This window comes from Aspergillus japonicus (genome assembly GCF_003184785.1).
Source record: "Aspergillus japonicus CBS 114.51 unplaced genomic scaffold BO86scaffold_26, whole genome shotgun sequence".
NCBI classification, from domain to species: Eukaryota; Fungi; Ascomycota; class Eurotiomycetes; order Eurotiales; family Aspergillaceae; genus Aspergillus; species Aspergillus japonicus.
This window is the reverse complement of record NW_020291663.1, coordinates 66,986-86,134: the sequence shown is the minus strand read 5'-3', so window position 1 is coordinate 86,134 and position 19,149 is coordinate 66,986. Positions and strand designations below refer to the sequence as shown.

General features: G+C 53.0%; 7 protein-coding genes across 7 annotated transcripts; 2 read left to right on the top strand and 5 right to left on the bottom strand.

Moving 5' to 3' along the window:
- Positions 1-4,393: 4,393 nt before the first annotated feature.
- BO86DRAFT_362748 (basic helix-loop-helix domain-containing protein) lies at positions 4,394-5,887 on the top strand (the record flags this gene model as incomplete). The annotated part of the gene is made up of 1 exon (XM_025669932.1): positions 4,394-5,887. One exon carries the CDS (start codon positions 4,394-4,396, stop codon positions 5,885-5,887), a length of 1,494 nt encoding a protein of 497 aa, XP_025527350.1.
- Positions 5,888-7,055: 1,168 nt separating this feature from the next.
- Positions 7,056-8,752, bottom strand: BO86DRAFT_97647 (putative mitochondrial 2-oxodicarboxylate carrier protein). Its single transcript, XM_025677841.1, has 5 exons — positions 8,445-8,752; positions 8,371-8,381; positions 8,285-8,314; positions 8,109-8,195; positions 7,056-8,025 (listed from the first exon to the last, which is right to left on the bottom strand). The coding sequence occupies exons 1-5, from the start codon at positions 8,520-8,522 to the stop codon at positions 7,314-7,316; spliced, it is 918 nt and encodes a 305-aa protein (XP_025527349.1). The 5' UTR covers positions 8,523-8,752; the 3' UTR covers positions 7,056-7,313.
- A 219-nt stretch (positions 8,753-8,971) lies between these two features.
- On the bottom strand, positions 8,972-10,306 carry BO86DRAFT_399865 (putative GPI anchored protein; the record flags this gene model as incomplete). The annotated part of the gene is made up of 2 exons (XM_025673669.1): positions 8,972-9,582; positions 9,643-10,306. 2 exons carry the CDS (start codon positions 10,304-10,306, stop codon positions 8,972-8,974), a joined length of 1,275 nt encoding a protein of 424 aa, XP_025527348.1.
- Positions 10,307-12,030: 1,724 nt separating this feature from the next.
- BO86DRAFT_97625 (uncharacterized protein) lies at positions 12,031-12,534 on the top strand. Its single transcript, XM_025677840.1, has one exon. It carries the CDS (start codon positions 12,076-12,078, stop codon positions 12,439-12,441), a length of 366 nt encoding a protein of 121 aa, XP_025527347.1. The 5' UTR covers positions 12,031-12,075; the 3' UTR covers positions 12,442-12,534.
- A 79-nt stretch (positions 12,535-12,613) lies between these two features.
- BO86DRAFT_278953 (cytochrome P450) lies at positions 12,614-14,608 on the bottom strand (the record flags this gene model as incomplete). Its single annotated transcript, XM_025667304.1, has 5 exons — positions 12,614-12,670; positions 12,763-13,814; positions 13,879-14,068; positions 14,154-14,371; positions 14,425-14,608. Coding segments are annotated over 5 exons (1,701 nt in total), but the record flags the coding sequence as incomplete, so codon positions are not given.
- A 193-nt stretch (positions 14,609-14,801) lies between these two features.
- Positions 14,802-16,673, bottom strand: BO86DRAFT_339322 (uncharacterized protein). The gene has a single exon (XM_025669013.1). It carries the CDS (start codon positions 16,239-16,241, stop codon positions 14,931-14,933), a length of 1,311 nt encoding a protein of 436 aa, XP_025527345.1. The 5' UTR covers positions 16,242-16,673; the 3' UTR covers positions 14,802-14,930.
- A 135-nt stretch (positions 16,674-16,808) lies between these two features.
- On the bottom strand, positions 16,809-18,926 carry BO86DRAFT_430804 (glutamate--cysteine ligase; the record flags this gene model as incomplete). The annotated part of the gene is made up of 7 exons (XM_025675731.1): positions 16,809-17,111; positions 17,223-17,735; positions 17,783-18,352; positions 18,400-18,544; positions 18,591-18,700; positions 18,752-18,817; positions 18,867-18,926. Coding segments are annotated over 7 exons (1,767 nt in total), but the record flags the coding sequence as incomplete, so codon positions are not given.
- Positions 18,927-19,149: the final 223 nt, after the last annotated feature.

Below are 19,149 nucleotides of genomic sequence, written 5' to 3'. Positions count from 1 at the left end.
GACAATCATGTTCCCTATTCGGGTCTAATGCAGCCTGCAATGGAGGTAAGATGCGATCAATACTAATCATGATAATGCGGCATGGTTTCTCCAGCTCGTCGATCCCGCTAGTGTCCAGCGATCCTCCGAAATGATAAAGTGCTCGCCGTTTGCAGGCAGCTAACAGAGCTGGAGAGGGATTGCTGAATCAAGCCACAGATCCTTTCTTCCACATGGGAGCTTTAGATCATTCATCCATCCCTCGATACCCGCGATATGCCACCGTCTGTCCCAAAACTCGTTTCTCTATCAATTCTAAGGGGATTCCTACTTACAGGCGATGAACCATTTCTTGCTCAGATGAATCATGATGTCATAGGCCTTGGTCTCGAAGCGTACTAAGGTAAACATGAGATCTCACGCTCCTTGGTCATTTAGTCTTTCTGTCTATATGTGTACATGATCCGGTATGCTTGTAGCAGAAGGAGGGGGAGGGGGAGGGGGGATGGGAGATAATGATGGGTGGTTCTGGCATCTGATACATTCTTAGTGGACTTTGCACTCGTATCGAAGACAACTTTCCCTTCCCTAAGCGTCGGGACAACTCCCGACGGTGTTGATAAGCAATTGTGCCCTGTTCTCAATTGCGCCCCTTCATCTTCATCACCTCTTTCCCGCTTTTAGGCGAATAACGGGCAGATACACTATACGAGTGAATGAGAATAACCTGCACACCCTCCCCAATGAGAAGGAGGAGGATGGCAGACTAGTAGAGTAATCGTCAAGCAGAGGCTGACGCGGGTGAGTCATTGAACTTCCCTGGCAGAGGCGGAACAGGTGACAAATATAGTAATACTTGGGAGATGCTCATGGGATTCGGGGATGGACGTTATTCTCCTCTATGCGGATGGTGCTACCCTCCTTGACGGTTTACTATCTTTTCTATACTGCACCCCTCCTCCCTCCTTCCCCTCCCTCCCTTTTCTAGTCGGATTCTCCAACCACAACCATCAACCCCCTTCTTACCTCTCGCATTGGCCTGATTCACGGGCTTAAATGTCCTGCATCTTGCGATTTGGATAGCGTATCCTTCGTCTTGTCTACCGACTGCTGCATCGTGATTGGCTCTCGCCCTCTCCCTGGCCTTCCCCCCCCCATCCTTTGGCCTGCGTTTTAGTTTATGCAGTGTTATTCTATTTTCTTTTATTTAAATTTTTTAATATCGTGTTTGTGTTTTTTTCTTTTTCTTTTACCTACCTGCTCTTGTCACCGGAGAGGAATTAATACTCTTCATATTTTGATTTTTAATTCTCCCTTTACTTTCCCTGAATCATTTTAGCGACATTCTATCTGGCTGAAGAACCGGTTTACGCAAGTAATTCCTATGGGTGGTGTGTTAAGCCTCGCTGAGTTGAGGATCGACGCCCTGCATGACCTGAGCCATGATATAGCAAATGAGAGGAAGTGAATATTGTCGTGAATCTCCTTTATATTCTTCTTGTCCTCTGCACTGCCAGCCCTAGTTCTTGGGAATTCCAGCTGTTGTACTGTACCTATAAAGTATACCCTTCTCCCAACTTACTTTTCTTCCCATCACCATTGTGTTATTGTGTTCCTGGCCGATAACGCTAGGATTTCCCTTCTCGAGTCGCTGCATCGCCCAGCTGTTGCTGAGCTGATACGACCCTGGTTTTATAGCCATCTTTCTTTTCCCACTGGTTCCAATCTTTGCTCTGTTGCTGAGCACGAACCCCTCACTGTGTCGAGTGTCGACATCGAACAGGGTCTATGTAAGTGTTCACAGCCTTAGGTGTCCTGCTTCCCCCACCCCACCGCTTGTCCTCAAAGCCCCGATACTCGTCCATATAAACTCCCCTTCTGCCGATGTGATAAGGCTGCCTGTTCAACACTGTGTTGTCCTCCAAGCCTTTTGCTTTTCCCCTTCTGCCTGGCCTTGTGGGTGGAGCCTATGAGGCTCAATCCTATCCTCCACGTGTGCAAATCTGTTTCCCTCTGTCTGATTACCATTCCATCCTTAACCTTCCAACCTCTGCCATCAAACCTGGGTTCTCAGATAAGTCTTTAATGCCAGTACTCATTCTCGCTCAGGACGCCTATGAGCAGATCACCTATCTATATCCTTTTCATCAATACTTGGTAAGCATGGCGTGTTTTCTCATCTGTCCTGATTTCTGTTCTCTATTTTTCCCTTGGCGGATACCGTCTCTCTCTTTATTCTCTGTCATGGCCCAAGCGCACACACACATATGCACATGCACATCCTGGGACCATTATTTCTGCGGAAGAGAGCGGCCACTCGAGCCAAGACCTACATCGGCAAAAGAGGCCCCTCGGCTGGAGAGCATCAGCCATCATTTACGTCACCGGCTTGGAGTCCGGGGAAAGGCCGAAGGAAGAGAAGCATGCAGGTGTGATGGCCTCTCAGCCCCTGCAGATTCCCTAGGCGGAAGCCCAATGTCCATCAAACCCGGATTATTGGGAGAACAATAAGGCGCCTATGCGACGATCCAACGTGGTCCGACAATGTCCGTGGGGCGCTCTTACTGTGTAGGATCGCCGAGCCGTCCCAGTCTTGTCTCACGGACCCCGAAACGGGAAGATCTGTCCGTCTCGCGTGAAGCGCGGGGATTACCTATCGAGGGGTAATGAGGAGAGAGCTGAGGGGCTGAGGAGGGGGGGAAAAGTGAGGGCAAAGAGAATGCTTTGAATGAAATTGTTACCATCGCCACCAGCTGCATGGAATGGTAGCCATCACCAAAATCACGGGCGGTGGAATGACCCATCCTGACAATCCACAACGGAGTTATCCGAGAATCCGGGGATGACAAGAGACGGACGGACAGAGAGTGCCAGCCACTGGAAAGAGAGCGAGGCAGATAATATACTGCCGAGATTGACCGCCCTCTTAATGGTGTCCACCGCCTCTGGCGCTCTTTGCGCCTATTGATTGTGTCTCTTCAATCAATCCATCCATTCATTCGAGTCCAGCCAGCTTTACCTGACAACACAACTTGGAATGGAACCAACTCTCTACTAGAGTCTCCTCTTCGCTCCCCCTCCACAGCCCACTTTCGGACTACGCTCTTCCTTAGCCTTACCCCGGACAAGTACCGCCTCAAATTCCCAATTCTTGCCCCTCCTTCCTTCTTCCTCCTTTCCCTCCCCCTTCTTTCCTTTCGCTCTCATCATCAATCAATCCCGATTAATTGAAGCACCACAATATTTCACTTCTCTTCTTCGGTGGCGATTCTACTCTCAACCTTTCCCACAAAGATTACAAGGCTATTTCTGGTCTGATCTGACACCTCTTATTTCCTACCACGCTCTTATCACTTTATTGCCTGGCCTTGGACTCTCTTCCCCCCCCCTCCCCTCTCTTCAAGGTTCCCTCCTCCCTCCCCCTCCCCCATTTTGGTTCAGTCCGTCGCCTCCGCGGCCCCATCCATCTATTCTTGTCTCTTGTCCGCCTTTCTCCCCGTCTCCTTTATTTTATTTTTTTTTTGCCTCGCTTATGGCCACTCAACGACGGAGCCTTTTCCTTTGACCGCCGCCCTGTCCTCTTTTCTTTTTCTGGTTCATTTCAGCTCCTCTCTTGACTTTCTTCCCCAGTCGCTTACCCCAAGCCAACCTTATTAGACATTCTTCTTTCGGCGTGCTCGACGAGTGACAGCACAAATACCTCGGACTTTTCTAGCCTCCGTCCGCGATAGTGGCATTTTTCCATTCTGTCCATCTCCTCCAAATCCTGCTTTCGCCCGGTACTCTGTCCACCGCGCCGCTTACAGTTCATCGCGACAACCCCTCGCGTTACCCCCGTTCCGTTCGGACGCCATAAACCAATCGCATTCTCCGTCCATCTTGGAGGCATCCCCAGGCTTGGTTTTTGTTACTAGACTGAATTTCTCGTTTTCTTGGTAAGTGCCCCCCATACTTGTAGTCGAGGTCTGAGCCACCCCCGTTGGCGTTTTCCGACTCGACTCATAGGGTGGTTCATTGCCACACGCATCTTCTCCTTGTTTAAGAACCAGGCTGACGGAACCTTGGAATCTTATTAGGTCATTAGATTGTCTCCAGCTATTCTTGCTCCGTCGAACCCCTTTGATGAATCGACGTCACCGCCTGTGGACTATTCAATACCGTCTGAACCATTCGCCCTGCCCCTAGGACGATTGTTTTGCACCACCGGAGATCAAGTGTTTCTTGGACAATCTGGGTTTGGCGAGCATCAAGTTATCATCTTTACCAGGTTCGCCTTTGAACCGTAAGATCACCCTCTGATAACACTATTGAGTGGGATTGAAAGGCTGGGGCGCATGCGCGGGAAATGGTGGAAACTAGCATTCTCATCAAGACTGAGCCTAACGAACACAGCAGTGACCCACATCACTATATAATGTCGCAATCCGGCTATTCGATGTCAAACCAATTCGGGAACCCCAATGAAGGGGTTGACCCCTCGGAGTTGAGCATGCAGAACGGCTTCATGTCCTACCCGTTCTCCTCGCAACAGAACCTCTCCTCCAGTTTTAATTTCGGTAATTCTGGGATTGATACCGATGAGCTGCTGGATTTGGAGATCAACGGCCACAATGGAGTCCAGCAGAACTATCTCCAGGACCAACAGTCTAGCGCTGGGATCTCGATGAGTCACCCTGGCCAAATGTCACAGATGTACTCCAACACGCCAGATGGAGCTCCCATGCACAGCCCTTTCATGCATAGCTTCAATTATGACCACTTCCGGAGCATGAGCCAGCCAGGACAAGCCCCTCACCTCCAGGGCAATGGATCCCATTTTGATCAGAGCTATCTGAATGCCAAGGCTCGGCCAAGCATACAAGCGCTCGACCGGGCCTCGTACGACGGGCGCAGCCCGATGACCCCGAAGACCCCAGCGCTGGGCGCTTTGACCCTTGGGACGCCGGAGTCCGGGAGTTTCCCTACTCAGCCCATTCGGACTGGCCTTCAGCATCGGCACCAGAAGACGCTATCCAACCAGTGGGATGGTACGCCCGGAAGTGCGCATTCCTATGTGGAGTCACCCATCTCATCCCCTGGCCATCCATCTCACCATGCGGGGATTTCGGAGATCCTCAAATCGGGCAAGCATGCTTCCTTGCCGGCCAAGGTTGATACGCATATGCCAGGGTCCGCCCAGGACTTAGAGTCGCAAGAGGCGAAGCGGCGCCGTCGCAGAGCCTCCCACAATCTCGTCGAGCGCCGGCGGCGAGACAACATCAATGAACGCATCCAGGATCTTTCCCATCTGGTACCCCAGCACCGCTTGGAGGATGACAAGGTTCGCAAGCAGCTTGTCAACAATACGGCCATGTCTGGTACTGGAGCTACCGCGAACGCTGCAACATCCCTGCTCGCTGGAGGCAACGGGCGCCGTGCTACTGCTGGTAACATCACCATGGGTCTCCCAATTGAGGAAAAAGAGAAAGGGCCCAACAAGGGAGATATTCTCAATGGAGCAGTCGGTTGGATGCGGGACTTGATGTGGGCCCTGCACGTCAAGCTCCAACAGGAGTCGGAGCTGGCAGAGTTGATCAGCAAGCTGGGTGGCACTTGGCCGTTTGAGCAGACCGAGGAAGAAAAGCGCATGCGCACTGAGATCCTGGATGCGCTAGAGAAAAACGACCCTAGCTCCTTTGCCTACAGCAGAGCGCCAGGGAGTGGTCTCCGGGTGCCCAAGCACACCAACATTGCTGGGGATTCTGTGAGCGGCAACGGAACATTGAGCCCCCAAAGCCTGAGCCCACCTTTCAACAGTGGCAGCAGCAGCAATGGCGGGGGCCCTGGACAAGCTCAGTATTGGAATACCTCGGGCCATGCTGGCATGAGCTTCAAGGAAGAGGACGAATACGCAATGGAAATGAACTAAATCAAGTTCACACTTCGCATGAGCTCTGCCTTTCATATCTTCAACGATTGCATGTCATGACCTTGTTGTACACAAAGGCGTCAAATGGGTGACTGGCGTACGCGGAAGTTTTTGACAGAATTCGTCGAGGCTAATGGCTGAAATGACCTTTATTGTCGTTGGTTCTCAAGGGTGTGCTTTGATTCCTCATTCTCTTCTGCCTTTATTTCTCGGCTTTGAATGGATTTTGATTGATGTTGTTTATGCGAGTTTATTTTGTTATGGCCTTGGACACCCTCTCCTTAATGATGACTGTCGTCGGATTCTGATTTCACCTTGACATATACGTTTTTTTTTTTTTTTTTTTTTTTTTTTTTTTTTTGGCTCTCTTTCTCTCCTTGCTCGTTCTACATCGATACCCTTTTCCCATTTTAATTATACGCTTGCTACGCCTTGGTAATCTTGCTTTTTTGTTGTTGTTGTTGTTGTTCTGTGTTAACGCATGGAAACCCATTCTCGGGCGTCATCAACGGCTGATTGTTTTCAACCTTCATAATATAAGTCATTCATATAACGACATTTGCATTCAATACTTGACTCCATTGATTTTCATCTAGCCAGTAAGCCAGTAAGCTTGCAATGATCGACGGTCGGCCTCGACCCCTAGAGGTGGATGATAAGTACTGTACATTACCATCATAGGGCAGACGCCCCGGGGGGTATGCACATACGAGAGAGGGGTGGCGGTCCATCGAACTTCAGGTGGAGGATGGATCCCAATTGGGACTCGACCTCATCTGATGTGCGGACGAACTACTGTAGGTCCCTGGGTGCTGTGAATGGACAAGACGGGGGAACATCCTTGCACGTGCGTGCGGTTCCTCCATCCGCATCTCCCAGCCTTACTGCCGCCACCGCCGCCGCGTCCTAAACAGTCGTAGCGTCGATGGGAGGTCAAGTGAGTGTACTGTACTGTACTGTACTGTAGGTACTGTTTGTACTGTATTGTCTGGACCTGGGCTGTAGTGTAGCAGATCGATGGTCTACCTATGTACCCACTGAGTTGGTATTTGTGTACCGATCTACAAGTTAATAGTTAATTCCCCTATTTTTTACGGGTTGTCATGAAAGGATGTCATTGCTGATTTACACATATGACTATTCTCTGTATTTGCGAATTGCGGTGAGGTTGGTATCATATCAACGGATGATCATATTCAGCATGCAGATACACAAAAGCTTATTCATGACAACGACAACCACAACGACAACAATAGAGGATGAATCTATTGCGACAAGATACGATACGATCAGATGAACAATGATTTCTTTCGAGCGCTTCTATCCTTGCTCGTTTTTCTCCTCTCTTCCTCTCTTCTATCATGATGATCATAAAACGAAAACCAAACTTGCAACCAAAATCAGAAAGCTCCTCAAGAATAAACATCTACTCATCCCGCATCTTGCGGAAGAAATCCATCACGCCGGTGAACACGACCAAGAGGATACCGCCGCCGGGGCCCAGCCGCAGGACCTTGGGGATGAAGCCCTTGTACAGGGCGGCGAAGCCCTCCTCCTTCATGACGGTGCCGACGGCGGGCCAGGCCCAGTTGTACTTGGGGACCTGGCCGGGGATCTTGTCGGTGTTCTGGATGCGGCTCTTGACGACGTCCATCGGGGTGTTGAGGATGGTGCCGGCGGTGCCGCCGACGGTACCGGCGATGAGGTCGTTGCGGGTCTGCTGGGCCTTGTTGCCGGGCTCGGCGGCGGGGAGCTGCGCGCGCACCTGGAAGATGCAGCCGAAGTAGCCCGAGTTCCAGAGGATGTGGCGCCACAGCGTGGACTCGAGGCCGTTGTACAGCGCCAACGGTCCCTCGGCCGCGACGATCTTGCGCACCACGTCCAGCATCCCGTTGTACTTGCCCGCCGACGCGCGGTCCTGCAGCCGGATCTTGACCAGCTCGAAGGGGACCACCACGAACGACTCCGTCGCCCCCGCCGTCGCGCCCGTCAGGATCGCCAGCGACTGCGTCTGCTCCGCCGCCCCGAACAGGTTGCGGTAGAAGCTGCCCCAGCTGTCGTTGGCGGCGAACTTGGTCGCGCGCTTGGGCGCTTCCATCAGGATCGGCGCGGAGATGCCGCGGTACAGGCGGGAGAAGCTGGTGCGATAAAGGAAGGGTGGTGTCAGTTTGTGGGCCGGGTTTGTGGTGTTTGCGGAGAGAGGAGGGAGGGGGTTGTTTACCCTTCGTTCTTCACGATCTTGCGCAGGCAGTCGAACATGCCATTGTAGTGGTCTTGGCCGGCGGTGGCGGCACCGGTCTGGAGTTGACTATCATGAAGGTTATCGTGTGTTAGTCCGGGGGTGTGTTTTTGTGGGGTGGATGATAGGGAGTCGGAAACAGTGCTGGGGAAGCTTACACTCGGGTCTTGACCACGTCAAGTGGGTACCTGGGGTTCATGCTTGTTAGTCATTGCAAACATTGGAGGGTGCATGTGCATCGTACATGACCAGAATCTATCTTCAATGTTAGCTTCCATGTTGTTCGAAGTCAATTGAGGGGGATCACGCGATGCGTACCTCGGACACACCAGCCACGGCACCAGCAATGAACTGGTACTGGAAGGGCAGGGGCTTCTGCTGGTTTTGGCTGGCCATTGTGATGACTGATTTGGAGAAATGAACACAAATTGAAAGGAGGAAGAGAAGAATACAAGAACACAACTTCAGAACGAAATGGAAATGCAAGAGGAAGAAAAAAGCGAAAAAGAAGCAAATGGGGTTGTTGAGTGGAGTGGGCCAAGTTGAAAGAGGAGGAGGAGGAGAAGGAGGAGTCAACGCGAAGGCGGCGGCATCGGAGAGGGTCGGAGGGTCTCCTCAGTGAGTCTTCACCGGGATTGTTCCCGATCCGGTAAAGCAGCACGCCCCACGTGCTCCAAAGCCCCACGGGGCTTTTTGCCTGTCAAAAGCTGAACCGAATGAATCGCTTATCCGCGAGCAATCAATTACTTTTACCTTTTGCCGCATTGACTGTCGGCTTGCCTTTCATTTAACCGTCCGTGATCTCATATCGTTCGTTATATCACAACTTAAAAAAAAATCATCCATCAGGCCATGCTTAGAACCGTAACAACTACTGCAACTACGATGCTCACTCCCGCCGTCCCTCCAGACGCCCCTCTCTTTTGACTTCCACTCGTCGGTTGCTCCTTCGAGACGGTCTCTGTGGCCGTCGAGACTGCCGTACAGCTGGAGCCGCACCGGTATCCCGTCGGACAGCAGCCACCCCCAACTGTATCGGCGCAACTAAACCACCCACTCGCGCATCGGCCCGCACTGCTGCTACTGCTGCTGGGTGCAGTTGTGGCGGTTCCTGTCGCCGTGGTCACCGGGACCACAATGGTGACTCCATCACTGGCGATAGTCGTCGACGGCGTCGCCGGACAAGATGTGGTGTCGCAATCACGACCCGTCCGGCAGCACCCGCCCTGGTAGTATGCCGAACAGGCATAAAACCCCGTCGGACAGACTGACACAGTGGCGGTGCTGGTAGTCTTGCTGGTGCTGGAGCTCGTGGCCGTGGACACACTCGTAGGCCGCGCGGGGGGGATCAGATCCCCCGTGGATAGCGTGTTGGTGGTCGCGGCAACTGTCTGTGTGGAGGTTGACAGCATAACGGTCGAGCTCACGGTCACCGTGATGGTAAAGACCCGCATACCTACGCACGAGATTGACATTAGCCTTGCCGCAGGGAAGCTTATCATTAGAGTCAACTTACAGCCACCAGTAACGCATTCATAGCCTGGAATGCAGCAACCTCCGCCCATGGATGACGGGCAGCTGGAGTACCCCTCGGAACATGAGCCGATGGTGCCCGAGCAGGTCTTGCCCTTCGGACAACAGCCCACATCCCCGGACCCGGTGTCCTTGACCAGGACGCACGTATCATCCGTGCTGCAGCAGCTGTCGGGCCGGTCGATCGATGTGCAGTTGGAGGTGCCGCTCGGACAACGGAAGTCCCGCCGAAGAAGCGGTGAGAAATCCCCTCTCCAACCGCGCCCCTCGTCTTCGAGACCACTCGTGTACGAGGGGTTGAAGGGGTACGTCTGTGGTTGAAAGTCAACTTCTTCCGTCGTTTTTAGGCTCTCAGATCGTCTTGCGGGCGACGTCAACTCATCGGAGGTGTTGGACGAGTTGCCGATCGTATAGTAGCTCTCATTGTTGTCAAACTGCCAATAATCCAAAAAGAACTTTTCGCCCTCATCATCGCTCATCTTCCGGACCCCCCGTATGGGCCGATGCCCTAGGTATGACTCAATCAGAGCATTGCGCTGTATGATCTGGTCGGGTTGCGTGATGTCGGATGTCGAGACATTGCCTGCGGTGACGAATTTGGGAAAGGATGGCCATACGACGCAGGCCAGGAGGGGTGCGAACAACATGGGAGTTGAGATTGCGACCAGAGTGACTGGGGATGTCAGCCACAATGCCTTAAAGAAAAGTTCAGTGATTGGGAGCGACAAGCGTGCATACCTTCGTGCAACCGCGATCCTTATCAGCGATAAAGGATTTCGGCAGGCGTAGTATAAAATAAGGTGGCTGGGAGAGACTTGGGAAGAGGCAAGGCAGCAAAATTGACCTGTTGGCAAGCGAATGGGCCACGCAGGCCAACAGTACGGTGATGTAATTTCTTCAAGGCCTTAGAGTCCTAATTATAGTCGCGAGGTTGTCAGAGCTGAGAATGCGGTGTTCGATGTGAAGCTGTCGGGTTACTGACCGTGCAGACCCACTTTACATCTGGTCCAATATCCCACCTGCTGAGAGGATATTGGTATGGGAACCATGCTCAACCTCAGTCCTCCATGGACTCAAATGCTGGTATATTGAATTGGTGGTCGGTCCGTTTCGCATCATCGCTTGTTCATAGTCTCACAAGCTGTTTATTCTCTTTCCATTCCTTGATGTTGTTGCAACTGGTCAAACACCCTGATGGACAACAACCATATCTGCTTGTCTCCCTTGTTACCCCTAACTTTCCAGACCATGATTTGAGAAGCCTGTCAGATCATTCACTCAGCACTCTTCAGCCCACGCCTTCAAGGCGGCATAGTCGCGACAAATCCGCTCATTGCCCCATCCTGTAGTAGTTCTGGTGAATTGACCACTTGAGATCTTGTCGGCCGTGTTCTGTCCTAACACTAGCTGGGTGCTATTTGCAAGCTCTCAAGAACCAAGACAGGCATACCAGGCAATGCAAATGATGGATCATCACGGATAAAGTGTAGTAGATCTGGTCGCTATCAGCGGTGGGATCTCGATAGCACTGTGCCCTGACCCACTGTTCCAGCCCCTCAGTGTAGGGGTGACAAGATAATTAGCACGTTTCTTGAGGTATTCAAGGATTATGGAGTCTGGCTCCTCACAAGGAACGATCGAGTCCCCGGCTCAGTGTTGTTATTGTATCGAGGGTTGGCACCGAACGTCCGGTTGTAGGCGGAGGCTTCTGTGTAGGTACTGGGTGGAATGGCAGTTGAGGGGAAGAGAAGAAGCATGATCAGTTCAAGAAGGCTCAAGCTCCAGAGAGAGATATCTATAAGAATCACGTATCTCCGAGAACCAAGGAACCATACGACAAGATCATGTTCAATTACCTGACGGGGCGTTTGTTCCCAAGTAACTTGCAGATCAAAACAGAACAAACACTAAACAAGCTATCACGACAAAGCTGAGGGACTCAATCAAAGGTATCATCTCGCCGGCATATGCAACAGCGAACCCAGTACTCTGGTGATTCTTTAGCCATAGTCTCGATGATAGGGACCTCATGATACTGATGGACACTGACGAGAAGTTTCGCGCCATGTCTCTCGAAAGAGACCAAGACGGCGATGAAGACGATCCCCGACAAGACATCACCGGAGACCCATCTTCATCCGTTCCAGTGGAAGACTGGTTCGCATGGCTGCAAGTTCTGTGCGTGTGCGCTTCCAGCTTAAACCTGAACACATGGTAAGTTCACCAGCAACTGCTGGAATGTGCTATCAGGAGACTGAGCAGCAGTCAACCCAATTGGCAGAGGATCTATAAACGTTTCTAAACGGCGATCAACGCCTTCGGGGTCTTCCAGATGTTCTATAAGCTGGAACTGCGGATCTCAAAATCCTCTTTTGAAATCCTCTGGTTAGGCTCGACCCAAGCCTTTCTCATTCCCATGTTTGCCATTTCGGCGGTGGTGGGGCCCATTGCTGACGCCGGCTATGGCAAGTGGTCATTCCTCACAGTTCTAGGGATGTTCATCATGAGCCTCTGTCACGAGTACTGGCAGGTGTTTCTGGCCCAGGCTCTAGCCATAGCACGGACTGGGCTTTGGCTGCCTTCAAATGCCCGCACCCTCCATTTCCCTAGCTCTGGTAGAGCCAGGAGCATAAATCGCACTGCCTTCCGAGATCCGCCATACATCCTGCTCGACGTCGGTCTGATTTTTGGTTCATGGGCCTCTACCTCATCCTGTACTCTTTTCAGCTTTTTGCCATCGCACAGGCCCGAGTGTCTTTATGCTCTGAAACATATCTGCTAATCATTTAGGGTTCTTGCTAGCCAGCTGTCAGTGGGACCGCAATATGCCCCGTCCTTTACTGCATGATTTCTACCTTCAGCCTTCAACTACATTAAACTAGGTATAAATCACTCCTCTTGCTATGTCCCCTCTGGCAGACTACTTCCCAATAACACCACCCTTACTCTCCAGAGGCAAACCTAACCTTCATCCTGGTTCCATCCACCGGTTTAGCAGTAACCTGCATCGTCTAGAGAACATCGCGTTAACCAGCATATCCCACACACTATACACACCCCCATCGCCAACAACAAGCAAAAGCAAGAAGAAAGAAAAACTCACATTGAACAACTCCTCCAGTACCTCAAACTGTCCCTTCGCATCAAGCACCGGCCGACCCCCAGCATCCCGTACAACCGCCCCAAGCCCGACCTTCTCGAAATCGAAGCGCCGAACAGTGCAGGCCAGAATGACTCGGACCTCGATATTCACCAACCCCTGCCCGATACAGTTGCGAGGCCCACGCTCGAATGGCCGCCACGCACTGACGGGAATCTGCTCCGCATTGCCACCAGCATCATCATCATCATCATCACCATCCGCGCTGCCCGCCAACCACCGCTCCGGCCAGAACTCATCCTTCGTCGGCCCATAAACCGCCTCATCGCGCTGCACCAGCGTCGCACAGTTGTAGATCACCACCCCATCCAGACACATCGTCCGCCCGTCGGGAAGGGTCACCGTGAACCCCGTCCCCGGGGGCATATACCGCGCCGAACCGGAGGGGGGATGTAACCGGAGGACTTCCTTGATGACCGCGGCGGTATACGTCATCTGCGAGAGATACTCATCGCCTCTGGCGCGCAGCATCTCCGCCACTTTAGTCGGGGAGGCGGCGGTCTCCTTCCCGAAGATGGCGTCGAGCTCGCGACGGACCGCTTTCAGCACGCGCGGGGTGCGGCTGAGTTCGTAGAAGGTCCACTGCAGGAGGATGCTGGTGGTGTCGTGGCCAGCGAACAGGAAGGACTTGAGCTGGTCGGCGGTTTCGCGGATGGTCTGCGGGGTGAGGTGGTCGGTGTCGTGGAGGCTGAGGGCGAGGACACTTCGTGAGGAAGAGGGGTTCCTGTCGGCCGTTGCTGTGGTCGTTGCTGTGGTCCTGGTTCGAAGCTCAGCGAACTTTGTCTCGATGTGGGCTTGCAGGAGGGCGTCGATCTGTCGGACGAGATACCTGCGGCGGAGGAGAATGAACGGGGCGAGGAGCCAGGTGAGGCGGAATTTGCTGACATTGCTGTCGCGACGGTAGCTGGCGAGTAGCTGACGGTAGAGGCGGGCGAGTTGGCTTTGTTGGTGGGTGGGCAGTTGGGCGTGCAAGTCGGTGTCCATTGTTGCGGCCCCTAGAAGCAATGCACAACGCATTAGACATGTTCCAGATTGGAGAGGTGCCAAACTAGACGACACTACCGATAATATCGAGCGTCAAACTGGTGCAGCGGTCCTCGAGGGAAAACTCCTCTCCGGTCCGCGCGTACTCGTCCAGACACTGGATGAAGATCCATGCCTTGTCGATGATGCACGGTAGCAGCGTGAGGAGATGCTGCGGCGCAAAGCCCGGATTGTATCGCTTGCGCAACGCTTTCCACTGCTCGCCCTGAGAGCATGGGGGAGATGTATCGTATCAGTGGGTCGATCGATCCCAGCCACGAGAATTGGGGGGGGGGGGGGGGCGCACAAACCTCGGCGGTAATCACGGAATGGGGCCCCAGTAACGGCTCCAGCGGTTTCATGGTAGGGGATTTGCGCATGCTGTAGGGAAAGCCCTTCGTGCTTCGGGAGACTTGCTCGGCGACTTCATGGGAGCAGACTATCCCCAGGACGCCCACCACCGGGCGGAGGTCGAGAAGATACAGCGGCGGATTGCCCAGGGATTGCTGCACCTCTCCGAATACACGGTCTGCAATAATCAGATTAAGTAGATACGATGATTGCAGAGGGGAGGTAATATACCGACATGTCTGCGCCGTTCCCCGCGACTAACGAACTCGTTTAGTGCTTTCATGTGTCCCCAGACCAGGGAAGGGGGAAGCTGTGGCCAGGCGGCATGCTGGTGGAATCGCAGATATCGAAGCCATTGCCACAGGTATATAGCCAGGAGAGGTAGCAGGGCGAGGAGTATAGTTAGCGCCAGCATTGCTGTAGAAGCATGATGCTGAAGAAGTTAGGGAGGGAGGTTTGTTTAACGTTGCAAGTTGACATCATATCAAATTGGGAAGCCGAGGGGGGTTTGGTTACATTCCGGACCCGTGACATGGAAATCCCTCCCGATTCAAAAGCAAAAATAAAAACCCGCAGTTGATGTCACATTGCAATGCCATGCTATTTCACATGAAGTCAGGGACATACCACCCAGAAGTCCTGTCAGATACATGCTGGCCACCTTCATAGAACATCTTGCATTCCCTCCATATCGTTTTCGATCCACCGCCATGTCACGCAAACCAACCCCCAGCAAGTCAGTACGAGACCGAGAACAACAGCTGGAACCCTCTGGTCAACAGATCCTTATCACGCGTCGACAATCTGCCCTCCCCCGCCAACAGGATCAGATTCATCGCCACCTCAGTGTTGGTCGGGAACGCCTTCGCGACGAGGGTGGTGACGATCTCCAGGCGAGGACGTAGGGAGCAGACGGCCAGGTGCATCGCCCCGTAGATGTGGGACTTGTGGACGAACTTGGCGTCGCCGGAGCCCCGCAGCAGGGCCTGCATCTTGCGAGTGTACAGCAGCCGGTACTGCTTGAGCAGCTCGGGGGGTTCCTCGTGGTCCTCGGACCAGATGAAGTGCAGCGGGTTGAGGTCGGTGGTGATCCAGCCGGGGAAGCTGGAGTAGCCCAGGTAGCGCGGCATGGTGTGGGCGCCGTCCCAGTCGACGAAGCCGGTGACGGCCCCCTGGTCATCGACGAGCACGTTTTTGGCGCTGAGGTCGGGGACGCTGAGCACGAACGACTCGTGGGGGTCGCTGCGGCGGCGGGTCGAGCGCGGCAGGCAGTCGATCATCAGGTCGAGCAGCACGCGGCAGCCCCGATCGCTGGCCGTCTCCGTCCACTGCGTGACGCGCTGCAGCCGGTGGCGCAGGTACGCGGCCGAGGACGCGAAGGGCCCGCACTGCTGCACGTGGAAGACGTGGCCGCCGTCGTCCTGGTAGTTCTCCTCCCAGCCGTAGCAGGGCGCCATCGGGTTGAGCTGGCCCATCCGCTCGTCCGCCACGTCGAGCGACCCGATCTGGTCGAACTGGAACCCGCGCAGCTGCGCCATCGCCTCGGCCACGCTGTCCAGGATCCGCAGCCGTTTCTCCTCGAGCTGCACGGGGCCGGACCGGTCGAACCACGCCTCCGCCACCATGCGTCCCGGGATGTAGCTCAGCACGATGTAGGGCGTCTGGAGCGGGTTGGCGAATCCGGCGTCGAAGTCGAAGACATCAGGCATCGGGATCATGGTTCGTTTCTTGATGAATCGCATCATCCGCGCCTGGCTGACCAGGGCTCGCTGCGCCGCCTCGGACATCTGCCTGTGGCGGGCGCTTGCCGGCACGCGGATCACGTACTTGAGCCCGTCGCTGAATCCGATGACGTGGATGAGGTTGTAGGTGCCGATCCAGTGCTCGAGGACTTTGGCAGTGGCCTGGGTGTTGGTGATGTATTTGCTGCGGACGCTGAGGGCGAGCTCGACAAGCGCCTCGTTGCTGATGTCGAACAGCTTCCCAAAGCGTTCTTGGAGAAATTCATCGTGGGGCTGCTCTTCCTGGCTGACTGTTATTGGGGGCATCTTGATTGGTGATATCAAGCTTGAGTCGGTGCGACGAGACGTGACAAGCTTGGTAGGATGTTTAGGGTTGACAAATCGATGAAGGTAGATGAGGATGAGGATGAAAACTGGTGATCAGAGAAGATTACAGAGACGGGAATAACACCGACTCGCAGTAAAGAAAAAGGTTGTTGACATGCAAAGTGAGATTTGTGTGCCTGGTGTTATTCACTTCTTCTCAAATGCGAGATCTGCGTCATCTCAGTTCAAGGCGGTTCGAAACACTGTCCCTATAGTAACAGTTTATCTTTGGGGCCACTTCAACTGCGCTGTTGGCTTGATCGATGATACTTACAGAGTAAGCTGCTTGCTTCTCAAGGCATTAAGACCACTGATTATTTGTCTACATTCAAAGAGCCAGTGGTTGGACCTTGATGCTCTGGTTCACGCAGCCTCTTCCAAAGGTGACAGGAATATGAGCTTTTGGGCATAAAGATATTTTCAGTTATCGGATCTAAACATAGTGCATCGGTGATCACAAATTAACTAATATACCTATCTGTATTCGAGTACATGCTAAGCAACGAATCACTCGCCCCTGCTTATGATCTCTTGCAATAAATCAAACCGAATCTTCTCCCCAACCCGACTATCTCTCCGGTACTCTGGATGTGTCATGACAACCGACCTCATCCACTGCGCAGGGGTAGGGAGCTGTCCACTGGCTCGTTTACTTATCACATCCAGATACTGCTTCAGTCGCTTTCTCTCGCGCAATGGGGTATCCATGTATTGCAGGTATGCCCATACAATGTTGATCAAGCCAGGAAATCCAGACGGAACCTCCGAGTTCTCACCGTTGACGATCTCATCCATGGATAACAGAGCGTACTGAGCTGATGAATCATAACCAGCCTTCTCCAATTCTCTCAACGTACCCATCTTCTGTTTCATACAGCAGTCGAACGTGCATGTCTCAAACGTATGTGGCTGTTGCTTTACTGCAGACCAACCCGTACGACGGAACCAGATCCGCTCGTCAAGCGCTGCATTGCGCTTCTGGGCTCGCTCCATGGAGTCACCCAATTTGTCGATGGGGATGTAGAAGTTCAGGTGAAACGCGGTGATGGCGCGCGAGAGAAGGTATATGAATATGGAAAATGCAGCATTGTCATGGTCGGTCAGTTGAACCTCCATGGGCCGGAATTCAACTCGCCAGCCGGGTCCGGAGTCGCACAATGGGGGCTTGAGCCGGACATGTTGCCATACACTATTGTAGAGCATATCAAAGAGACCCGAATCGTTGGGGTCGAATTGTTCGATGTCTTCCCGACTCACAATGATAGGATCACGAGAAAGAACGGTTGCGAAGTGGTGAGCCAGAGGCTCATCCATCCCGCCATCTAGCAGGCCCTGCTTGAGACTTTCGTCAATTGGTTGCGAGGATGTCTTGCCTTCCACATCTAGTGGCTTCTCTGATGAGATATATGTACGATTCCAGGAATAACGAGGTGGCTGCCGCAGTCAGTAACTCTACGGCCTTTGGTAGGGATCTCACTTACGGTTGTGGCCAGCTCCTCTGTTGTGCGGTCATCCAAGCAAGCAGAGATATATCCCCAGCGCGTATCTGTGTCTACCAAATAGCCTTTGTAGACAGGTGTTGCAGCGGTCAATGCCAACATAAGCGGCCCCAAAACCATGAGCTGATCGTGCAGCCATCGAGCTTCAGGCTCATTTGGCGCTTGCATGGTGACTTGGATGCAACAGCATCCCATCCCAAGCTCGGGGCAATCAAGATGTATGTGCCCCTCTTTCGGGTCTGCTGGAGGCAACTGCTGCGATAAATACTCGTACGACACGTTCTTGTCGTAAAACGGTCGCTCGGTCAATTCGTCTCGGAATACCGGAACGTGGCATTCAAACCGTCCTTGCCGCCGGGTAGTCAAATTCTCTGTCGCCATGATATAGCGCGTACTTGGATGGTAGACTCGGCCATCTGAAGCATTTCCTGAAAATCTTGTGTCCGGCTCTAGGGTTGTGAACAGGCCCTGGGTGCCCAGACCAGGCAAGACACTGAGAGTCAGAGGATGCTGATTCGGTAGTAGACACTGTCGAATCAGATCTCGCCTACACTCAGATGACCAAATTAGAGCCTGGTAAGGCAACTGCAGATTGTGACTTGCCGTAGCCGCATATTGTTTTCCACCTTCAGTAGTGCGGTAATCTCTTCTCCGTATGGCTTCGCTGGAGTTGCCTCAATCATATACCGACCCCATTCTGGCTGAAAAGAGACTGCATTCCACGATTTGCTAGAAGTCGCCAGTCTGTAAGTCTTCTCGTCTTCCTTTGGAAGGAATTTCATGTTCTTACCTATTCTCTTTGGCGCAACGCTTCTCATATTGGCGCAGCACATTCTCCTGGCTCAAAAGCAGCGTGGCCTTGGATGCTTTTGCATCAACATTGATCAAAGTGTACTCGATCTAACCAGTAAGCAAGTAACCACGCCACTGAAAAAAGAGCAATTAACGTACCTCATCTCCCCAGAGAGCCTCGGGGTCAATACGATATCTTTGCCTCGTCCAGATATGCAACAGTTGCTTGTCGCGGTCAACCTTCCCGTCCCACTGGGTTGAGGGCAACTCTTACTTCTGCCGCTCCTTGGCGAGCGATAGGCGCAATGTCTTTGATTTCTTGCCAGGAGATGGGAGCCGTGTTAAGACTTGAGTCTGGAAGTCAGTCTGACGAAGGTAAGGGTAACGATGTTGTCTGCAGTTCCACATACGCAGGGCCCATGATTGCTGGTGTTGCTCGGATTTTGTTTTTCTGCCCTCTTGCTACGCCGATACACACAGAGGCCGGCATCAGATTAAATAGTTCCCAGGGATTTGCATCCATTTGGTTCAGGCAACGTAAGTTAGGTTATAGGCAT

Excerpts from the sequence above, each read along its gene's own strand:
- BO86DRAFT_97647 (XM_025677841.1), bottom strand. The coding sequence starts at position 8,522 with ATGGCCAGCCAAAACCAGCAGAAGCCCCTGCCCTTCCAGTACCAGTTC. Across the intron at positions 8,196-8,284 it reads GACGTGGTCAAGACCCGAGT|TCAACTCCAGACCGGTGCCG; the intron begins GTAAGCTTCCCC and ends CCTTCATGATAG. Across the intron at positions 8,026-8,108 it reads AAGATCGTGAAGAACGAAGG|CTTCTCCCGCCTGTACCGCG; the intron begins GTAAACAACCCC and ends TTATCGCACCAG.
- BO86DRAFT_97625 (XM_025677840.1), top strand. The coding sequence starts at position 12,076 with ATGTTTGCCATTTCGGCGGTGGTGGGGCCCATTGCTGACGCCGGCTAT.
- BO86DRAFT_339322 (XM_025669013.1), bottom strand. The coding sequence starts at position 16,241 with ATGCCCCCAATAACAGTCAGCCAGGAAGAGCAGCCCCACGATGAATTT.